This window comes from Brassica napus, chromosome A1 (assembly GCF_020379485.1).
Source record: "Brassica napus cultivar Da-Ae chromosome A1, Da-Ae, whole genome shotgun sequence".
Classification (NCBI taxonomy): Eukaryota; Viridiplantae; Streptophyta; class Magnoliopsida; order Brassicales; family Brassicaceae; genus Brassica; species Brassica napus.
This window is the reverse complement of record NC_063434.1, coordinates 24,933,576-24,952,515: the sequence shown is the minus strand read 5'-3', so window position 1 is coordinate 24,952,515 and position 18,940 is coordinate 24,933,576. Positions and strand designations below refer to the sequence as shown.

The 18,940-nt window shown below is 31.5% G+C and overlaps 2 protein-coding genes across 2 annotated transcripts; one reads left to right on the top strand and one right to left on the bottom strand.

The window, feature by feature from the left end:
* Positions 1–3,891: 3,891 nt before the first annotated feature.
* LOC106389053 (beta-glucosidase 44) lies at positions 3,892–6,782 on the top strand. The gene is made up of 12 exons (XM_013829237.3): positions 3,892–4,194; positions 4,322–4,380; positions 4,487–4,562; positions 4,636–4,707; positions 4,818–4,905; positions 5,012–5,264; positions 5,377–5,492; positions 5,601–5,821; positions 5,908–5,939; positions 6,023–6,125; positions 6,235–6,415; positions 6,513–6,782. The coding sequence occupies exons 1-12, from the start codon at positions 3,948–3,950 to the stop codon at positions 6,607–6,609; spliced, it is 1,545 nt and encodes a 514-aa protein (XP_013684691.2). The 5' UTR covers positions 3,892–3,947; the 3' UTR covers positions 6,610–6,782.
* A 2,321-nt stretch (positions 6,783–9,103) lies between these two features.
* Positions 9,104–10,454, bottom strand: LOC106389051 (receptor for activated C kinase 1C). The gene is made up of 2 exons (XM_013829235.3): positions 9,525–10,454; positions 9,104–9,367 (listed from the first exon to the last, which is right to left on the bottom strand). The coding sequence occupies exons 1-2, from the start codon at positions 10,401–10,403 to the stop codon at positions 9,266–9,268; spliced, it is 981 nt and encodes a 326-aa protein (XP_013684689.1). The 5' UTR covers positions 10,404–10,454; the 3' UTR covers positions 9,104–9,265.
* Between the last annotated feature and the right edge of the window lie 8,486 nt (positions 10,455–18,940).

The following is an 18,940-nucleotide window of genomic DNA, read 5'->3' as shown; positions in this document are numbered from 1 at the left end:
TAGACTATCCACGTTATAGAACTAGGTAGATGCTACATTGCTTTTTAGACTCAGTAATGCGATGTAATCATATTCCCCTGCGACTAAAGAAAACTACAGCAGGACGATTTGCATCACATTTTCTTTGGTTTATATTTTCACATTTTCAACCTTAAATAACGTTCTTTGAAATTTGGGCGTTTGCATTTACGTATAGGATCAAAGATAGATGTAGTTTTATTGTATTTAACATGTTGTCGTTATTCTTATCTCACTCGCAGTTTAGTGTTTTGGAGAGTTGTAGGAAGAGGACGTTTTCACGTGAAGATTGTGGGGGCATGGTCCAGTCCTGCCTGCCTATGGATCCACGAGGACTGAACTTATTGTATTGCGATGTGACTTCTTTCCCCTTGTCGGCTTCTGTGCGTCCACGTTTTTGGTTCTGGCCCTTTACGATTCGCGTGATGACTTTTCTCAAAATGTGGGCCGGACACGATAACTCAATTCTTTTTTTATTCTTTTAAAGTTCACATATATTCAAAATTGATTTATAACTTCTAAACCTTACTGAATATATTATTATACTAGGATGAGATCATATAAAAACCATATATTCAAAGTAGGATTATTCAATCCGGATTTTGGTCTGGTCTCGGCTTAGTTTTTTGATATTTTGTTTATAAAAATTAGATACCATATTAAAATCATATTTGTTTTAGTTTGGTACCAATTTTTTGTTTATTAAATTTTGGTCTGGTCTCAGTTTGGTTTTTTGATATTTTGGTTACCAAAATTAAATACCATATTAAAATCATATTTATCTTGGTTTGATTCGGTTTATATACTGTCGGTTTTTAATTTATTCAATTTTATACTAAACAAACTTAGACTATATTTATCTTTTATAACATCTTATCGATTTAATTTGGTATGATTAAGAATCAAATTTATTAAGTACTACTCTAATTTTTAAATAGAATGTTTTTTCTATTATATTTAACTATTAAAAACAATTGTTAAATAAATTGGTTTTTATAAATTCATAAGATGAACATTAAAAAGATTAACAATATACTAAATCATAATAGTGATACAATCGTTTATAAATATTTTAAAATTAGGTTATGGTCGTTTATATCTCCTATTAACTACTACGAATTGCACTTATTATAAGTTCCATTAATTTCCAAATAAATATTATTAATTTTTGCATTTTAAATAGAGATACCTTCCTTAGTTACATATTACCGAATTGTGTATCAAGGCAATTATATTTGACATTTAATCATAAATTTTTTAAATTAATGATCTTTAATTACTTTTTTAATAATGAAAACATAACAAACCCAAGAGTAAGACAATCTTCCGGCCACATTTTTGTTTCAATTTCGTTCAATTAAAAAAATAATTTCCACATCAAACCAACATCAATAATACACAAACCGGGCCACCTTCTTATGTTTTCGAAAACAAAATATACGGCTTCCGATGATTTTGTTGCAACTTTAGTATATAATTAAGTCTAAACATATGCAATGAACAAACATTATGCAATAAACAATATTGCCACAACGTCCGTGTTACATAAACAAACAACTTCTCACAACGTGATCATATACAATCCTATAGAGTTCTTAACACATGATTGTCCCTTACACAAAAATTTATACTTTGAAATTTTTTTCTTGTTATCTTCAGAAATCTAAACAAATGGAAGAAGACGTGTTATTATATACGGTTAGAAGTATATTTTAGATAACAATAACAGTAATCCATATCGAGTATACAATCTTCTTCTGCTCGTGTTTAGTTAATCAAACATAAACCATATCGAGTATATAATCTTCTTATGCTCGTGTTATTATATACAGTTTTTATAGGTAGAGTTTATTTATATAATGTTCTTTGTGAATCCATATTCGATTTTGGACAAAAAAATTTTCAATTGATTGTAAAACTGTCACAGAAGGTAAATTGATATTATAATTAAGTGACAAACTAACAACTCAACAAAGCCTTTTTGTAATTATTATAAACTTAAGATTATAATTTTTTTAAAATATTTCTCTATTAATATATAAGGGATACACTGATCATTGACATAAAGTCCGTAGAGGTGATATGCACATAGCAAAGTGAGACACTGATCTTGAATCTCCACATTTTTAAAAACCAGTGTAATATATATATATTGTTGTCTTGACTTGATGACCTCCAAAATTTAAGAATCATTATATACATAGCTCGGACATTAGACACACACGCTCATTTGAAACTATAGTGAAAACTCTATAAATTAATAATGTTGGGACTACACCAAAACTATAATTTTTTTATTAATTTATAGAGATATTAGTTTATCGACATACTAATTGAACCAAAAATTCAATTTGGAATTATAAAATTATATTATTTTATAGAGATTTTTAGTGTATATTAATTTGTAGAGTATTAATTTAAAGATGTTATACTGTATGTATAAACTTAGCGGATCATAATTTACAAGATCCAGTAATATTTTTGTGGGAAAACAAAAGACAAGAAGAATCCCTGTAATATTACTCCCATTGATTCGCAGCACGATAAAAACAAACAATGTCTGGACTGGAATCCTACGTACTACTATTCTTTAGTGTTGTTTTTTTTTTTTCGTTACATACTTATTTAATGAGATACGTACTTTGAAAATGTTATTATACGTTACATTAAAATGGATAATCACGTAAAACGTGTCAATAATTTTACCTTCCTCTGGCTTTTCCGCCTACTTGCTCTGTTTTTGATTGTATTGCTCTCTTTTTTTAATTGTGTGGCTCTGTTTCTGGTTTTATTTATAAGTTTATAACAAGCCGGATTTGAGTTTTGTTATATATTTAATTCATGTTTTCGTAAATTTTTTTCTTTCTGGATGAATAAATTTTAATTTTACAAAAAAACTTCTGATTTAACATTTTACCAGAATTTGACAAAAAAGGTACTGAGTTTTGTATTTTAAACTTACTTATTTATGTAAAGATATTTTACCAAATTTTCCGTTGACCAAGAATCTTTACCAAATTTTGGAGATTTGTTGACGAAATTGTATATATTTTTTAGTCTAAAAATCTGAAACTGGTGGAACATCCACATTTTTTTTTCATTTTATTCATCTTACAAATCAATTTTACTGTTTGTACAACAGTAAAAACCTTATAAATTAATATTTGATAAAATAATAGATATGATAAATAACTATATTTTTTTTCTGGTCTCTTGTTAAACCGATGTGAAATATAACATGATTCGTTAAAATAACAAAATAATAGTATTTAGAAACGGTTTAGATAAACATATAATCTCGTTAAAATCATAAATCAATAATTACTGTATATAATATTTTATATAAACATACATAAAACATTTTGTTGTTTATTTTCTTCTAAATAAATTTTATCTTTGATTTCTATTTCATTTTGTTAAACATCATATAAAAGTGTATTAATATAGTCAATATACATAAAATATATCAAATACTTTAATCAAAAAAAATGAAATTTAAATTTATAAACTTCTATCAATATATAATATCGTGAATGAAATATTTTTCATTTTTCTAAATAATAACACTCTTAAAATGTAATTTCACAGAATAATTTTTTTAAATAAATTAATAAACTATAAAGTAATAAATTATCATAGTGCAAGTATTATTAATTTATAGGGTTTTAACTGTACTAGATTTTTCATAATATCCAACCTCCAAAAATATTACATAATCATAAACCATTAATATTTTAAAACCATAATTTAAATCAAACTATAATCTTATCCAAATGGTAAAGAATCACTCAATTACATCCTCACATATCTGTCAATCATTGTATTATTATTATTTTGAAAATAAAATCTTAAAAAGAGCCTATAAATAACCTTTAAAGACACACGAGTTGTATCATCCTCAAACAAACAGTCAGAACTCACTCACCACCATGAGACACCTCATTGCACCTCCGTGGCTTCTCTTTCTTCTTGCCCTCATCCTCCTCTGTTTTCTCAGTTCCGGCGAATCCTCACCGTTCGGAGAGAAGATTAAACTGGACACCGGCGGTCTAAGTAGACAGAGTTTTCCAAAGGACTTCTTGTTCGGAACAGCCACGTCAGCTTATCAAGTCGAAGGCGAAACTCATCAAGATGGTCGTGGCCCAAGCATTTGGGACGCCTTCGTCAAGATTCCTGGTAAACTACATTTCAAACATATTTTTCTTGTTTGCTTACATAATCATAATATCTTTTGTTTTTGAATGAAACAAATCATAATACCAATGATTGGTTAGTTAATAATGATATAAACAAAATTAAACAGGGACTATCGCCAAGAATGCCACGGCTGAGCTAACAGTGGATCAATATCATCGTTACAAGGTACTAAAGCGGCTGAGGTTAAGGATTCAAATACTTTTTTTGTAAGTGAATCATTATAAGTATGTATTTTATATTTACATGTGTGTTCATGATAATCACATTTCAGGAAGATGTGGATTTGATGAAGAAACTTAATTTCGATGCTTATAGATTTTCTATTTCATGGTCCAGAATATTCCCTGGTATATTAGTAATCATTTATGATTTATATTTTAGATCAAGATTCATGTATAACTTCAAGCTTTATGAATACAGAGGGAACCGGTAAAATCAACTGGAAAGGAGTTGATTATTACAACCGATTGATCGATTATTTGATCCAAAAAGGTATAAAATTATAACACATTCATATAAAACTGATTTTGATTAGAAAAAAATAATATAACGATTTTTTTTTTGAACACTATAATATAACGAATATATAATTGAATACCTAGGGATTACACCGTATGCAAATCTGTACCATTATGATCTTCCATTGGCTTTGGAAAAGAAGTATAAAGGCTTGCTTGGTAGACAAGTTGTGTAAGCACCAAGTTCTAACTACATATATACGCATACTCTTCTTGATCTCAAATGCAAATCAATAACCGGATTAAAGTTGTAATCTTTGATTGATGCAAATTTTCAGGAATGATTTTGCGGATTACGCAGAGTTTTGCTTCAATATATTTGGAGACAGAGTGAAAAACTGGATGACGTTTAATGAACCGCGTGTGGTAGCTGCCTTAGGTTATGATAATGGTATATTCGCACCGGGTAGATGCTCTAAATCATATGGAAACTGCACACAGGGGAACTCAGGTACTGAGCCATACATTGTTTCCCATCACCTTATCTTGGCCCATGCAGCAGCCGCCCAAAGATACCGCAAATATTACCAAGTAAACAACAACTTATAAGTGGATTTTTATTGGTGTGATGAAACATATATGACTCTTTTGTCGAACTAATTAGTAATTACTGAGTACTCGTTTTTTGTGTGAAAATTTTCAGGCGAAACAAAAAGGAAGAATTGGGATTCTTCTAGATTTCGTTTGGTATGAGCCGCTTACTAGAAGTAAAGCAGATTATCTTGCAGCTCAAAGGGCAAGAGACTTCCATATCGGATGGTAAATGTTTAAAGCGCTAAAACATCTAAATTACTCATGTTTTTCAATTACTCTTTTTTCTTTTCTTTTGGAGGCTTACAAGAATACACTTTTTAATAATGTTGGAAGGTTTATTCACCCAATAGTATACGGAGAGTATCCACAGACAATGCAGTATATCGTGAAAGATAGGCTTCCGAAATTTACAGAGGAGGAAGTGAAAATGGTGAAAGGTTCCATAGATTTCGTGGGAATAAACCAATACACAACTTATTTCATGTCAGATACTCATAACGCCACCATACCTAAGGAGCTGGGTTACCAACAAGATTGGAATGCTACTTTCGGGTGTAAGTTCTTGGAACATTCCATATGACTATTATCTGTAGATTTTGAGTTTTTATTTGCAATTCTTTTTTCGTTAATATACTTACAGATGCAAAGCTGGGGAAGCCAATCGGTCCAAGGGTGAGCTTTACATGACCTTTGCTGATGTTCTTTTAACTCTAATTAGTTAGTGAGTAAATTAAATTTAAATCCGTTTACCATAGGCGTACTCGTATTGGTTATACAACGTACCATGGGGAATGTACAAAGCCTTGATGTACATGAAGGAACATTACGGCAACCCAACTATGATTCTCTCCGAAAATGGTATAAAAGACACACAAATCTCTTACTATAGTTTTCTTTATTTTGTACTATTTTTCTAAAAAAAACTATAGAAGTATTGACGTCTAATAAATGTTATATACATTTATAGGTATGGATGATCCAGGCAACGTTACTCTAGCTCAAGGACTACACGACACAACGAGAATCAAGTACTATAAAGATTACTTAACTCAACTTAAGAAAGCTGTGGATGATGGAGCCAATGTGAAGGGATATTTCGCTTGGTCATTGCTTGATAATTTCGAATGGCTGTCAGGATATACTTCAAGGTATACGCTAGTTAAGTTAAATCAATGATTATGTGCGATATTTCTGAGGACATGGAAGCATTGTTGTTTATGTATTTTTTTTTTCTTTATTGTAAAGGTTCGGGATCGTCTATGTTGATTACAAGACCCTGAAGAGGTACCCTAAGATGTCTGCACAATGGTTTATGCAACTTCTGAATCGAAACAAGAAATGATCTCGCATGCGTTCATGGATGCATTTAGATTGTAAGGTTCGGAGTTGATCGTTTGAAGAGTTTATGGTCGTTTTGGTCAGTTTGTTGTCTATTATAAGGAATGAATTGTACCTTGAACTATATCCTTCTTTGACGTTTCAACGCAAATAATAAAAGGTTCAATTAGCAAAAAATTTGCATTTTGCCACTCTTACAACTTTCAAAAAATTGAAGCTCATATATGGAGTATATTTCAATATGTTATATTTTGTTTCATTTCTTTTGAATTTCTTTTTACAAGTTTTAAAGTAGATGTTATATATTTATTTGAAAATTTATGCCTTATTTTCGTATTATGCAACACGAGTTTTATTTGGTTGACTAAAAAAATGTAAGGAAATGATAGGCTGTTAAGCTATTCGTCAAATTCACATATTTTTTTCCGGCAATCCACATATATTACCCTTTTTTTTCTGGAACTAAGGCAATCTCCAACCACGACACCAAATATGATGTAAAAATTACATCAAATTTGGTGTTTTGGTGTCATATTTTTTGTGTCATCTCCAACTATGACACCAAATATTACACCAAAAGTAATATTATATATTATTAATGTTTTTCAGTTTTAATAATTTTATTTTTATTTATAATTGATAGATAATTATTTATCACACATAGATATTATATTTGTTAAAATTTTGTAATTTTACGTTTATATAATTTATTTATATTTATATTTCGGTTTAACAATATTATACTTTTATGTATTTAATGTATATATATATATTAAAAATTACAAACTATTATTTATGAAAGTTTAATTAATATGCATTTTCGGTTTAACAATATTATACAAAATAATATATGTATTTAATGTATATATATATTAAAATATGAATTTTCGGTTTAACAATATTATACAAAATAATATATTTATTTTATGTTTTGAGTTTATTATTTCAAATTTAATATGCATTTTAATCTTATCCAGCCTATAGTATTAAAAATAAAGTATAAAGTTCAATGATATTTTATTTTAATAATATAAAATATTACCATTTAGTGATTTCTTACTTAAAAATAAAATAAAAAAATTTAATTTATAAAACTAATTAAAAAGTACAAATAATACAATATTTATGTTTAGTTACAAATTTGAAGTAATTAAAAATAATAATTGAGCTATATTATTAAATGTAAAAAATAAAATATGTATATTAAATATTTAGTGTGATGAATAGTATTACACCAAATTTACTTTACACCAAATTTAGTGGGATGGTGTAATTTTTAGTGTCCCATTAGAGATGAACTTACACCAAATTTAGTGTTTTACTGACCCATCGGAGTCGGTCTAACAGAGTAACACACAAAAGCGACATATAGGTAACCATTTTCTTTACCAGGCTGTGATTCTGCTATGAAATTTCCCGAGATTATGATTTCAGTTTATGTCGTTGTAGAGAACGTTTCGTCATTGACTGCACCATCGATCGAAACATGCATATTTGTAATTCATGATATTAAACGATATCGTTTTCGGGTTTTGTTTAGGTTTCGTTACAGTGTGTTGAAGCCTTGAAGGTATGACGGAGATGGACATTGACGAGATAGAGGCTGCTACGGAGATCGATCTATACGATATATATAGGAGAGCCTTTTCTCCAAAGGTTTTGTAGGAAAGCTGCTACGTCGTTCTTTGAAGAGTATGGACTCATAAGTCATCAGCTCAACTCCTACAACTTCTTCGTTCAACACGGGCGTCAGATCGTGTTTGAGTCTTTCGGTGAGTTGCTTGTGGAGTCGTCGTTTGACCCAACGCAGAACAAGGACCATGAGTGGAGATACGCGACTGTGAAGTTCAGAGAAGCCCACTTTCGATACAGATGGTGGCAAGGTGCTTGAGTTACTTCCATCGCATGCGTTCACTCATATTCATAGGCCCAACTTTCTACCAGCACTTAACCACATGGCAGAGGACAAAGTCAAGTTTAGGAATACTGGACCAGTACACCCGCTCACTCGCCAGCCAGTTACAGACAGAAACAGGTTTGGTGGAATCAAGTTTGGAGAAATCGAGCGAGACTGCCTAATTGCTCACGGTGCTTCAGCTAACATGCACGAGCGTCTCTTCAGTCTTAAGTGATTCTTCACAGATGTACATATGCAGGAACCGTAATGTGATAGAGAGGGCGGCAAGCAGTGGAAGAAGGATCAGAGGACCATACTGTAGGCTATGCGAATCTTCAGACTATGTGGTGATGGTGAATGTGCCTTATGGAGCTAAGCTTTTGTATCAGGAACTATTCAGTATGGGTATTAATTATTCTCAACTTCGATACCATGCTCTGCTGATTGTCCCAGTCTCTTATGTTTATAAATTATAGGCTAATAATAAGTATGTATGGCGTAGAGACATAGACCATGTCTTGAGAACTTTGATTTGCTAGTAAGAATGGTATTCTTAAAATATGCTGTCTACAACAGCTTGCTGTTTTACTGGCGGTGGAAATGAAGAATGGAGAGGAGTCACATTCTTATGGAAGGAATTAAACAAAAATTGCCAAAATATAAAGGTCTGGGAGGGGTTTATAAATAAGACAACTTCAAAACAATCGAGCCTAGAAAAACTGGAGAAAACAAAGACAGCCAAAGTTCTCTGACACTCATGTCTCTAGTAACGACCAATACCCCAGACCCTGACAACTCCATCAGTGTAACCACTGAACAATGTGCTTCCATCTGCACTCCAGTTCAAGCTTGTGCAGTAGTTCACCTGCATTTTTTTCCCATTATACCAATTTTAGTTAATAAAAGTCTCAGACATAACTAAAGAGTTATGTTGGAAAATGGTTCCTCTAATCTACGTAAGCCACTCCTAACCAAAATTTCAACTTTGGTGCAATCCCAATTAAATGAACAACGACACGTACCTTCTTCTGGTTACCAGTTCCGACACCACCATCACACTTCTCAGCCTCAGCCTTAAGATCAACCTTCAACTCATCAACAACACTCTTACTCTCAAGATCCCAAATCTTAATACTACTCTCCGTCGCAGCACACAGCCAGTACCTATTCGGACTGAAACAAAGCGAGTGAATAATCGATCCACCCTCAAGAGAATACAACTTCTTCCCCTCAGCCAAATCCCACAACAATATCACACCGTCTTTCCCGCCACTCGCACACAAAGAACCATCAGGCGAAACCGCCACAGTGTTGAGGTAACCAGAGTGCCCCGCGAGAGAGCTCTTCAGCTTACAGTTCTGCAAATTCCACACCTTCACGGTCTTATCCCACGACGCTGAGACAATGGTGGGGACAAGCGTGTTGGGGCTAAACCTCACACAGCTAATCCAATCCTTATGACCATCAGCTTCCGAGATCGTGTACTTACACTCACCGAGCGTGTTCCAGAGCTTGATCGTACGGTCACGAGAGGCGGAGACGATCTGACGGTTGTCAACGGAGAAGGCCACGGAGAGGACGTCTTTCGTGTGTCCGACGAATCTGCGAGTGGAGACGCCGGTGGCTAGGTCCCAGAGACGGAGCTCGCCGTCCCAGCTTCCGGAGAGGGCGAACTGGCCGTCGGAGGAGAGGACCACGTCTTCGACGAAGTGAGAGTGGCCTGTGAGGCGGCGCTGCGCGACGCCGTAGGATTTTTCGTCCTTGGTGAGTTTCCAGAGGATGATGGATTTGTCGCGGGATGACGTGACGATGATGTCGGAGTTGTCGATCGGTGTGGCGATGGCGGTGACCATGTCGGTGTGGGCGCGCATTGTGCCCTTGAGTACGAGTCCCTCGGCCATTGTTAGGGTTTTTTTTTTCTTCTTCTGATGAAAATCTGAAAATGGCGTGAGGGAGGAGGATGAGTGTAGTGAAGATATTTATACTTAGGGTTTGGTGCGGTTTCAGCGAGGAGGCTATACTTAAATGGGCCTAAGTTGGATTACATGGGCCTTTAATGAACTAGTCCCTTAAAGGCATCACCATTTTATTCTACAGTTTTAATTGTGTGCAAGACAGAAATCTCTCCATCCTTTGACTTGATTTTCCTGGATAACTTGAGAGGCTTTTGGCTATCTTCTATGTCGACCAATTAATATCCTTCCCTCTGTTATGTCAACAGTTTGCACCATTTTTTTTTTTGAAACTAGTGTTTGCACCATTTTTTTCATTTTATTTCCGATGCTCTTTAGATTGTTGTCAGTCCATAGATGAAGTGGTAGGCCGGTTAGTTGGATCCAGAAAGAGATTTTCCATGAATAGTCCTCATCAACAATAGGTCCCCACTTCCCAACGAACCAAATCTATTATATTTCGTTTATGTAAGACATGCAAAAATGAATAAGATTAGCGTTTTCTTTATGAACTTTTAGAGATTTTTGTTTTTGTATTTGGAAGTTCAATAATAATATTAGTATTTAGGTGTTGATAACTCATCAAATCTTTTTTCTTAGAGAAGTTCTTTGTTCCTCTGCCATAGAAACCAGAGGCCACTTGTTTATTACTTGTCAGTATAGTTTCAGTGTGTGGCTGGAGGTGTTTAGGCGTTGTCGTTCTTCCGCGAGACGTTTTACAAATTGGGCTGAACTTCTGTCTTGGATCCGATCATCCTCTTCAAAAAAGGTGACTCTACTTCGCAAGCTAGCAAGTTAATCGGTGGTGTTTCACCTGTGGAAGCAAAGGAATAACGTCGTCCACAGCAAAATCCGGCTTCCGGCTCCAATGATGTTCCAAGCTATCGATAAAGAGATGCGGAACATTATTTCTGCTAGAAGATCTGGCAAAAGATTCAGGTCCTTAATGCAAGTGTGGTTGAGATGATAGTGTAACATGTTTTGCTTATTGTTCCAACTTGTTTTTATTTCTTTTTGCCAGGTTGGAACAGATCTTAGATTATTATTTTGTAGAATCTTCAATTATTTATGATATTTACAGTTTAGCAAAAAAGAAGTTCGTTGGGTATTAAACGAACAAACTTTTGAGGGTCAACATAATTAATAGTATAGATTGTTATCAAAAGAATTAGGTTACATGGATTGGTATTGCTAATGTATCATTAATCATGTTTATCTTTGCTATTTTCCGCTGTAAAAATACCATTAGTTTCTCATTATTATTGTTTTGTCATATTCTTCTATAATGTACTGTAATTTAATAAAACTGTGTTAAACAAAAGAGTGGATTCGCGTTAATTATCATTTCCCTCCCGTTCATATTGGTAAGAATCATAGTACTCCTCTAAGAGGCACCAACCAAATGTTTGAAAACGACAACAGAGCATAAATGTGAAAGAGTGGGTTAGGTATTATTTGGATGACAGCTGAGAACGTTTCAATGGAAAAAAATTATTCTGAATTTCCTTATATATAGTTTTTAAGAATTATCTATTTTTTTGTCGTCAAAAAGAAAAGAATTATCTATTTATCATACACGTTTCACGTTTGTTCTGCTTTCTCAGTGCTCTGCAATGGCAACTTTTTTTTTTGTAACTTTCTGCAATGGCATCTTGAAACACTATATGTGGCTGTGAGCCCTGTGTCTTCGTAAGTATATTGATTAAATTATATAAAAGATATCTTATATATTAAAAGAGTTTAAGGCTTCAATTGGTGACTATGGAATAAATGAAATGAATGAAAAAAAGTCTGAACAAATTTTCATTTAATGAATTGAATTGGAAAAGAAAAGTTGAACAAAGAGGAAAAATATAACGAAGAGAATTGAATGAATATTAAACATGAATGGTAGATAAAAAGATGAACTTATGTTTTCATATTTTAATAGATATAATAAGCATTAAAGTACACGCACAATGAGACCATGAAGTTTTAAACTTCTTATACAATTTAACTTTCTAACCTAAGTATGTCAAAACACCACACAAATGATTTATATTTAACAAGTGTCCTAGAAAAGTCAATAAATCAATTTAACAAGTGTCCTAGAAAACTCATCTAAACTATTAAAACTGAAGTACATATAAATCTTAATCCTTAGTTTTCCACAAATATTACATACCTATGCCACTACCTTATAAATAGCAACTTCCATAAAAATTGTTAAGAAATTGCCTAATATTTAGCTACCTAATAAATTTAGAAGATATGCAATCATTCATTTATTAAAAAATCAAAAAGTTAATTTTGCAATTCATAAAAAACTATAAAATAGTCAGATTAATTTATTGGTTTATTAAAAATTAAATTGATCAATATGATTTAAAATTTTCAGAATAATAAAACTAACTCAGTTATATTTAATTAATTAGCATCTTCTGATTTAATTAGTACAATAATGTATGTATTTAATTTTTAAACATTTACAAAAATTAAAAATAAATACCCGTGCGGAGGCACGGGTCAAGATCTAGTACGAATATTAAAAACAGTAACGAGATTGTTATGGGTACATGGTGGAGTTAAATTGATATTGGGCATGTTGCGCCTGTTTAAGAATTATCTTCATTTTTTATTTTATTTTTTATGTTTTTAAAACATTTCCACTTGTTCCTCATCAAATTTAGAGGAGGAAATATTTCTTCATGAGTTCCCAAATATATGAGGAAAATAAAGAAAAATAGTGGGACCCATGTATTAACAGTTTGACAAAAATTTCAACTGAATTGGTAACATTTTTAAGGAACAACCAATTCATCATATTTTTTTTCTAAAGAATGGGTTACCAATTGAAGCCTAAGAGTAGTCACGGCCTTAACTCGTGTGCAATTTTTTTTTTAAAAATGGACCAATTACTAGAAAATCATATTACATTTAATTTCTAATCTTATCATTATCATAGATTTAAATAACTCACTTTCTAGATTATAGGAACTAAATAATATGTCTACTAGATTATAGAAACTAAATAATTATCAACCTTTCAAGAAAAAACCGTGATTTCGAAACAACCAATTCAATATAAAAAAATATACGATAAAATTATTATGTTTTAAAAAATGATAGACACACCTCATATATTATACTAATATATACCAATGTAGAATTGAAAACAAAATGTTTATATAAAAATAAATGAAAATAAACTCTCGCGCAGTTGCGTAGATCGAGATCTAGTCTTATATATTAAAATAAAAGTTACAGTGGATACCCTAAAAGCGTTTTGTTGGAAAGTGCGATGTTTCCCGAAGATAAAGCATTTCTTATGGCAACTTCTCTCAGGATGTATAGCGGCTATGAAAATCTAAAGTCGAGAGGGATACAAGGGGATATATGTTGTGCTCGTTGCGGCGACCCGGAGGAATCAATAAACCATGTGTTCTTTGAATGCCCTCCAACACGTCAAGTGTGGGCATTATTCAAGATACCATCGCCTCCCAATATTTTTCCTATTAGCTCCTTTTTCGCTAATATGGATCATCTTTTTTGGCGGGTTAACCTAAGATGGAGGATCATCAATTTGCCTGGATATTATGGTATATATGGAAGAGAAGGAATAATAAAGTTTTCAGTAATTGGGATATAGATCCAAGGAAACACTTCAAAAAACAAAATTAGAATCATCGCTATGGGCTGAGGCGCAGGTAGCACGTGATCCAACGAGGGGGCACCAGGTACAACCTAGTTCCACTTTAGTAACCCAAGGAACATGGTGTTTCATAGATGGATCATGGAAGGATAAGGAGGTTTTTTCCGGCCAAGGCTGGTATAGTACTTTGCCGGGTTTTGATGGTTTATTAGGGGCAAAAAATGTCAGAGCAAGTCTTTCACCCCTGCATTCGGAGGTGGAAGCATTAATTTGGGCAATGGAATGTATAAAGAACTTAAGACAGTTTCAAGTAACATTTGCAACGGATTGTTCTCAGCTGGTGAAGATGGTTTCGGAACCAGAGGAATGGCCAGCATTTGAAAGCTACTTAGAAGATATTAAGGTTTTAAGAGGAAGTTTTCTAAACTCAGACATCGTTCATGTTCTCCGAACGGAGAATAAACGGGCTGATAGCTTAGCACGCAGTGGTAGGAAACAAACGTTCTTCGTCGTTCACATGGATGCGGAGTTACCAATTTGGTTTACAGAGTCAACATGAGTCTGCTGTCAAAAAAAAAAGAAGTCATGACTTCTTTCATGTGTAATTTTTTTTTTAATTTGGACCATCACTTAGAAATCTTATTAAATGTATTTTATTAAGACTAATAATACATAGAATCTTTAAAATACTTTAATCATAATATCTTTTGATATCTTTTCATTTTAAATATAAATATATTTACTTTAAAATTCTAACAAATCTATACTATTAAAGCAGAATCCCTCCTAGGATTCTGCCCCTGTCTTTTCAACTTATTTACCACCAAATGCCATTCCTTTTAATTTTTTTTTTACAAATCGTCAATTACTTAAGGCCCATGCCGAATGCATACTATAAAGGCCCAAACCGTATGCATACCTGAATAATCCTTATTTTTTAAAACATCATCAATGCCCTATAACATGAAACCATCTTCATCTTTTTTCAAACCCTATACCCTAAAATGAAAAGGCTTAAAAGATGAAAAAAAACTTACAAACAACGCACGTGTGCAAATAAAAATAAAAATATGACTTATTTATACTAATAATATTTTTCAAACCTTATACCCTAACGTATTCATACGCATTCTCATGTTTTTTACAGATAAAGATTTCTAAAACATAACCTAATGGTTAGTTTATTCAATTATTTTAAAAATTAACCAATCCCATATCTAATAGATACGGTTTATTTTAAAATAACTGATTGTTTTTTTCCTAATATAGAGTTTCGATACCATATCTATTGTAACTATAATTTTAACAACATAATATTCCCTATAAGATTTTCCGATTAAAAGGTGGAAGGTATGTAGCGCCTACAATCACGGTGCAAATAAATGTACAACCAAATTTAGAAAATGAAGATACACAGAGGCTACATTCAAAGTTCAGAAATATCTTCCTATAATCTAGATTGCGTGTAACTTACTCACAGAATATATTTTAAACATTTCTGGTAACTGCATTTAGTACTATTAACGATAAAGATCTCGCAAATATTTAGAGTAGCCTACAAGTTTTCAAATAACCTAATCTACTCTTCCTATAACCTCTTCCTATTATAAATACCCACGCCTCATCCTAAAACACTCATACCGCAAAACCAAAAGAATGGCTTCTAAAGCGCTCAACAACACAGCAAATGATTCTACTGAACAAATCACCGCCATCAGCGACTTGAAGCCAAAGCACACTACTAAGATGGTTCATGTCAAGGTTCTACATTCCTGGTCACAAAACATCAATCACGGGGGGGGGGGGGGGGGGGGGGGGAAACCATGGAATTCGTATTGGCTGATGAGAATGTAAGCAATCCAAACTTTTTCAATAGAATAGTGTTTTTTTAAAAAAAATTGTGTAACTTGAGCATTGATATTAAGTGATGTTAATATTTCTAATTTATTTAATTGTAACATGTACAAGGGGCATAAAATCCATGCAAGCTGCAAAAAGACTTACTTTAAGAGTAAAGGAAGACTTCTTCTGGTTGGAGTATGGCGCAACATCAGAAACTTCCAAGTCAGGCCTGCTGGAGGAGCATATCGCACAACAAACCATATCTGCAAGATTTCATTTAATCAAGCAACAGTCGTTAGTCGGTCCAATTTCATGAATGATGACTTATATCTTAATTTGGTCGATTTTCAAAGCGTTCTATCTGGAACTCTTGATGAAAAATACCTAATAGGTAAATACGTAATGGATAGTTTCTGCAATTAAATTGTGTACTTGCTACATTTAATAACTTTTCAATGTTTTATAAACAGATGTGCTGGGCCAAGTTTTGGATTGTGGTATGCTGTCGAAACTATTCAATGTGCTGGTGGAAACCAGCGTAAAAAACTAGAGTTCACCCTAAGAGACATCAAGTAATTTTTTCTGTCATCTAAATTCAATCCAATCAATTATTTTCGAGTGACATAATCACAACTAACCTCGCTTTTTTTACTTGTGAGGTAGTGATTCAAGAATACCATGCTGTATTTGGGGCAAGTTAACCGACACTCTCCATTCTGCCTGCAATCAAGACGATGGTTTGGTTACTTTGCTTCTGAGGTTTGCAAAAATTGGAAAGTTTAGAGGTACATATTTGAACTCCTATAGATTTCGTTAAAAAAATAACAATTATTATATACATAAGCCTGTCTAATATCTAATCTACTAAATCGTATCCACAACAGGAGAAGTACAAATCTCTAACTCCTTTGATGCTTCTCAAATAATCATCAACCCTGCAATACCAGACGCAGAAGCATTTAAAGATATGTAAGGGGATGATCTTTTGTTTATTTTACAGTAGTTATTTGTCTATCATACTAACTTTGAGAGTATATTTTTGTAAGGGATACTGGGGATGACAAAACTCTAATGCCGTATGAAAGTAATGAGGACAGTCAAGAGTACATCAAGAAGTAAAATATGTCTGATAATATTAAAAAAACCCACTTAATATTTGAACTCTTTCAAAACCTCTCAACTATTAATACATATATATATATATGTATACATCTATACTATTATATTAGCATCAAGATTATATATTTTTATATTTATATATAGTTACTTATCATCCTAATTATATAAAACCACTACTAAAAATATCACATAAAACACTGATTAAAAAATATACATGTTATACATGTTATAAATAAAATATATTTCAAAATAAGATAATCCCGCGCTTTGAAAGCGCGGGTCAAAATCTAGTCTATATTATTAAAGTTGAAGTACACATTGAGATTGTTTGGTAATATATATATTAGTTAAAAAAATAATATTGTTTGGAGAGCAGTAAATTAGAAAAAAAATAATGGGCTTATGCTACTAAAAAAATAATGGGTTTATGCTAATAAAAAAAATTGGAAGTCAATTATATTATATTAAAAAGTAATGGGTCTATGTTACTTGATATATATATATATTCAAATCAAAATAATAATTTAAAATTGATTTATATCAAAAAATTATTCAAAAATATAAATAGATTCAAAATTTGATTTTTACTAACATATTTTTCAATAACTATTATAAAAATGTTTTCAATATATATAAGAAAAATACAACACAAAGCCCAATTTCAAACACCAACTTAAATTATGGTTTTTATATTTCACATTAAATTTTAAAATATAATATATGTGATTATTTATATGATTGTACGTATACAATATTATTAATTATAAGAAAACTTATTTGATGGTACATATAAAATACGATTAATTATATGATAACACATATTTTGTAACCTATGATGACACATATAGGATATATATATATATATATAATAGTGATTAGGGGTTTTCGGATCTTTTTGGGATTTCGTGTTCAGTTCAGATATTTTCGGATTTGGTTCGGATTTGGATAACCAATTTAAATAGGTTTGGTTTAAATACTTGGATAGAGAATTAATAATTATTTAAGTATTTTTGGAGTTTTGAGTATTTTTTAACTATTTAAGATATTTACATTTGATTATTTGTATATATTTTCAAGAGTTTATGTGAACTTAAAAGTATCATATATATTATGGATGTTTTAATATATATTAAATCTAAAAATAATTAATATATATAAGTATATAAATCTATTTTGGATACCCAAAATACTTCGGTTCGGATCGGATTAGGTTTCAGTTCTTCAAATACCAAAATTTTGAATAATTCGGATATTTAATCAATTCCGGTTCGGATTTAGTACTACTTATTCGGATTGGAATCGGTTTGATTCTTCGAATTCGAGTTTTTTGTCCAACCCTAAATAGTGACATAAAAATCAAATAGCATCATATTTTTTTTAAAAATACACCCGCACGTCCGTGCGGGTCAAAATCTAGTTTGTTTTAAAAGATTTCTACAAGATCTTCATTTTCAAAATTATATTTAAATATTTTCACTATGTTCGAAATTAGTTTGAAATATTATTATACATAAATAAATTCAGTAATCGTTTATAAAATGAAAAATTCTATAATATTTATATATTATATAATCATAATTGAGCTAAATATAATAAAATTGTATTAAATTTATAAATTTTATATATATTATTTTTGTAAGTATAAAATATTTATGTTCAAAAATAAAATCTAATACATTGGTAAGATGGGTTAACATTAGCAAACTATATAATACATGTATAAATACAATTATTGTCATGATCATGTTAAAATACAATTATTATACTTAAATAAATATGATAAATGTATATTCAATTGATAAATTTATAAATTTTATTTTCATAAATATAAATTATTTATTTTAAAAATATAATATGATGATAAAACAGCTTAAAATGAGCAAACCATATAATA

Coding starts and splice junctions, on each gene's coding strand:
- LOC106389053 (XM_013829237.3), top strand. CDS start 3,948: ATGAGACACCTCATTGCACCTCCGTGGCTTCTCTTTCTTCTTGCCCTC. Junction 4,195..4,321: donor CGCCTTCGTCAAGATTCCTG/GTAAACTACATT, acceptor AAAATTAAACAG/GGACTATCGCCAAGAATGCC. Junction 5,940..6,022: donor GGAAGCCAATCGGTCCAAGG/GTGAGCTTTACA, acceptor CGTTTACCATAG/GCGTACTCGTATTGGTTATA.
- LOC106389051 (XM_013829235.3), bottom strand. CDS start 10,403: ATGGCCGAGGGACTCGTACTCAAGGGCACAATGCGCGCCCACACCGAC. Junction 9,368..9,524: donor GAACTGGTAACCAGAAGAAG/GTACGTGTCGTT, acceptor AAAAAAATGCAG/GTGAACTACTGCACAAGCTT.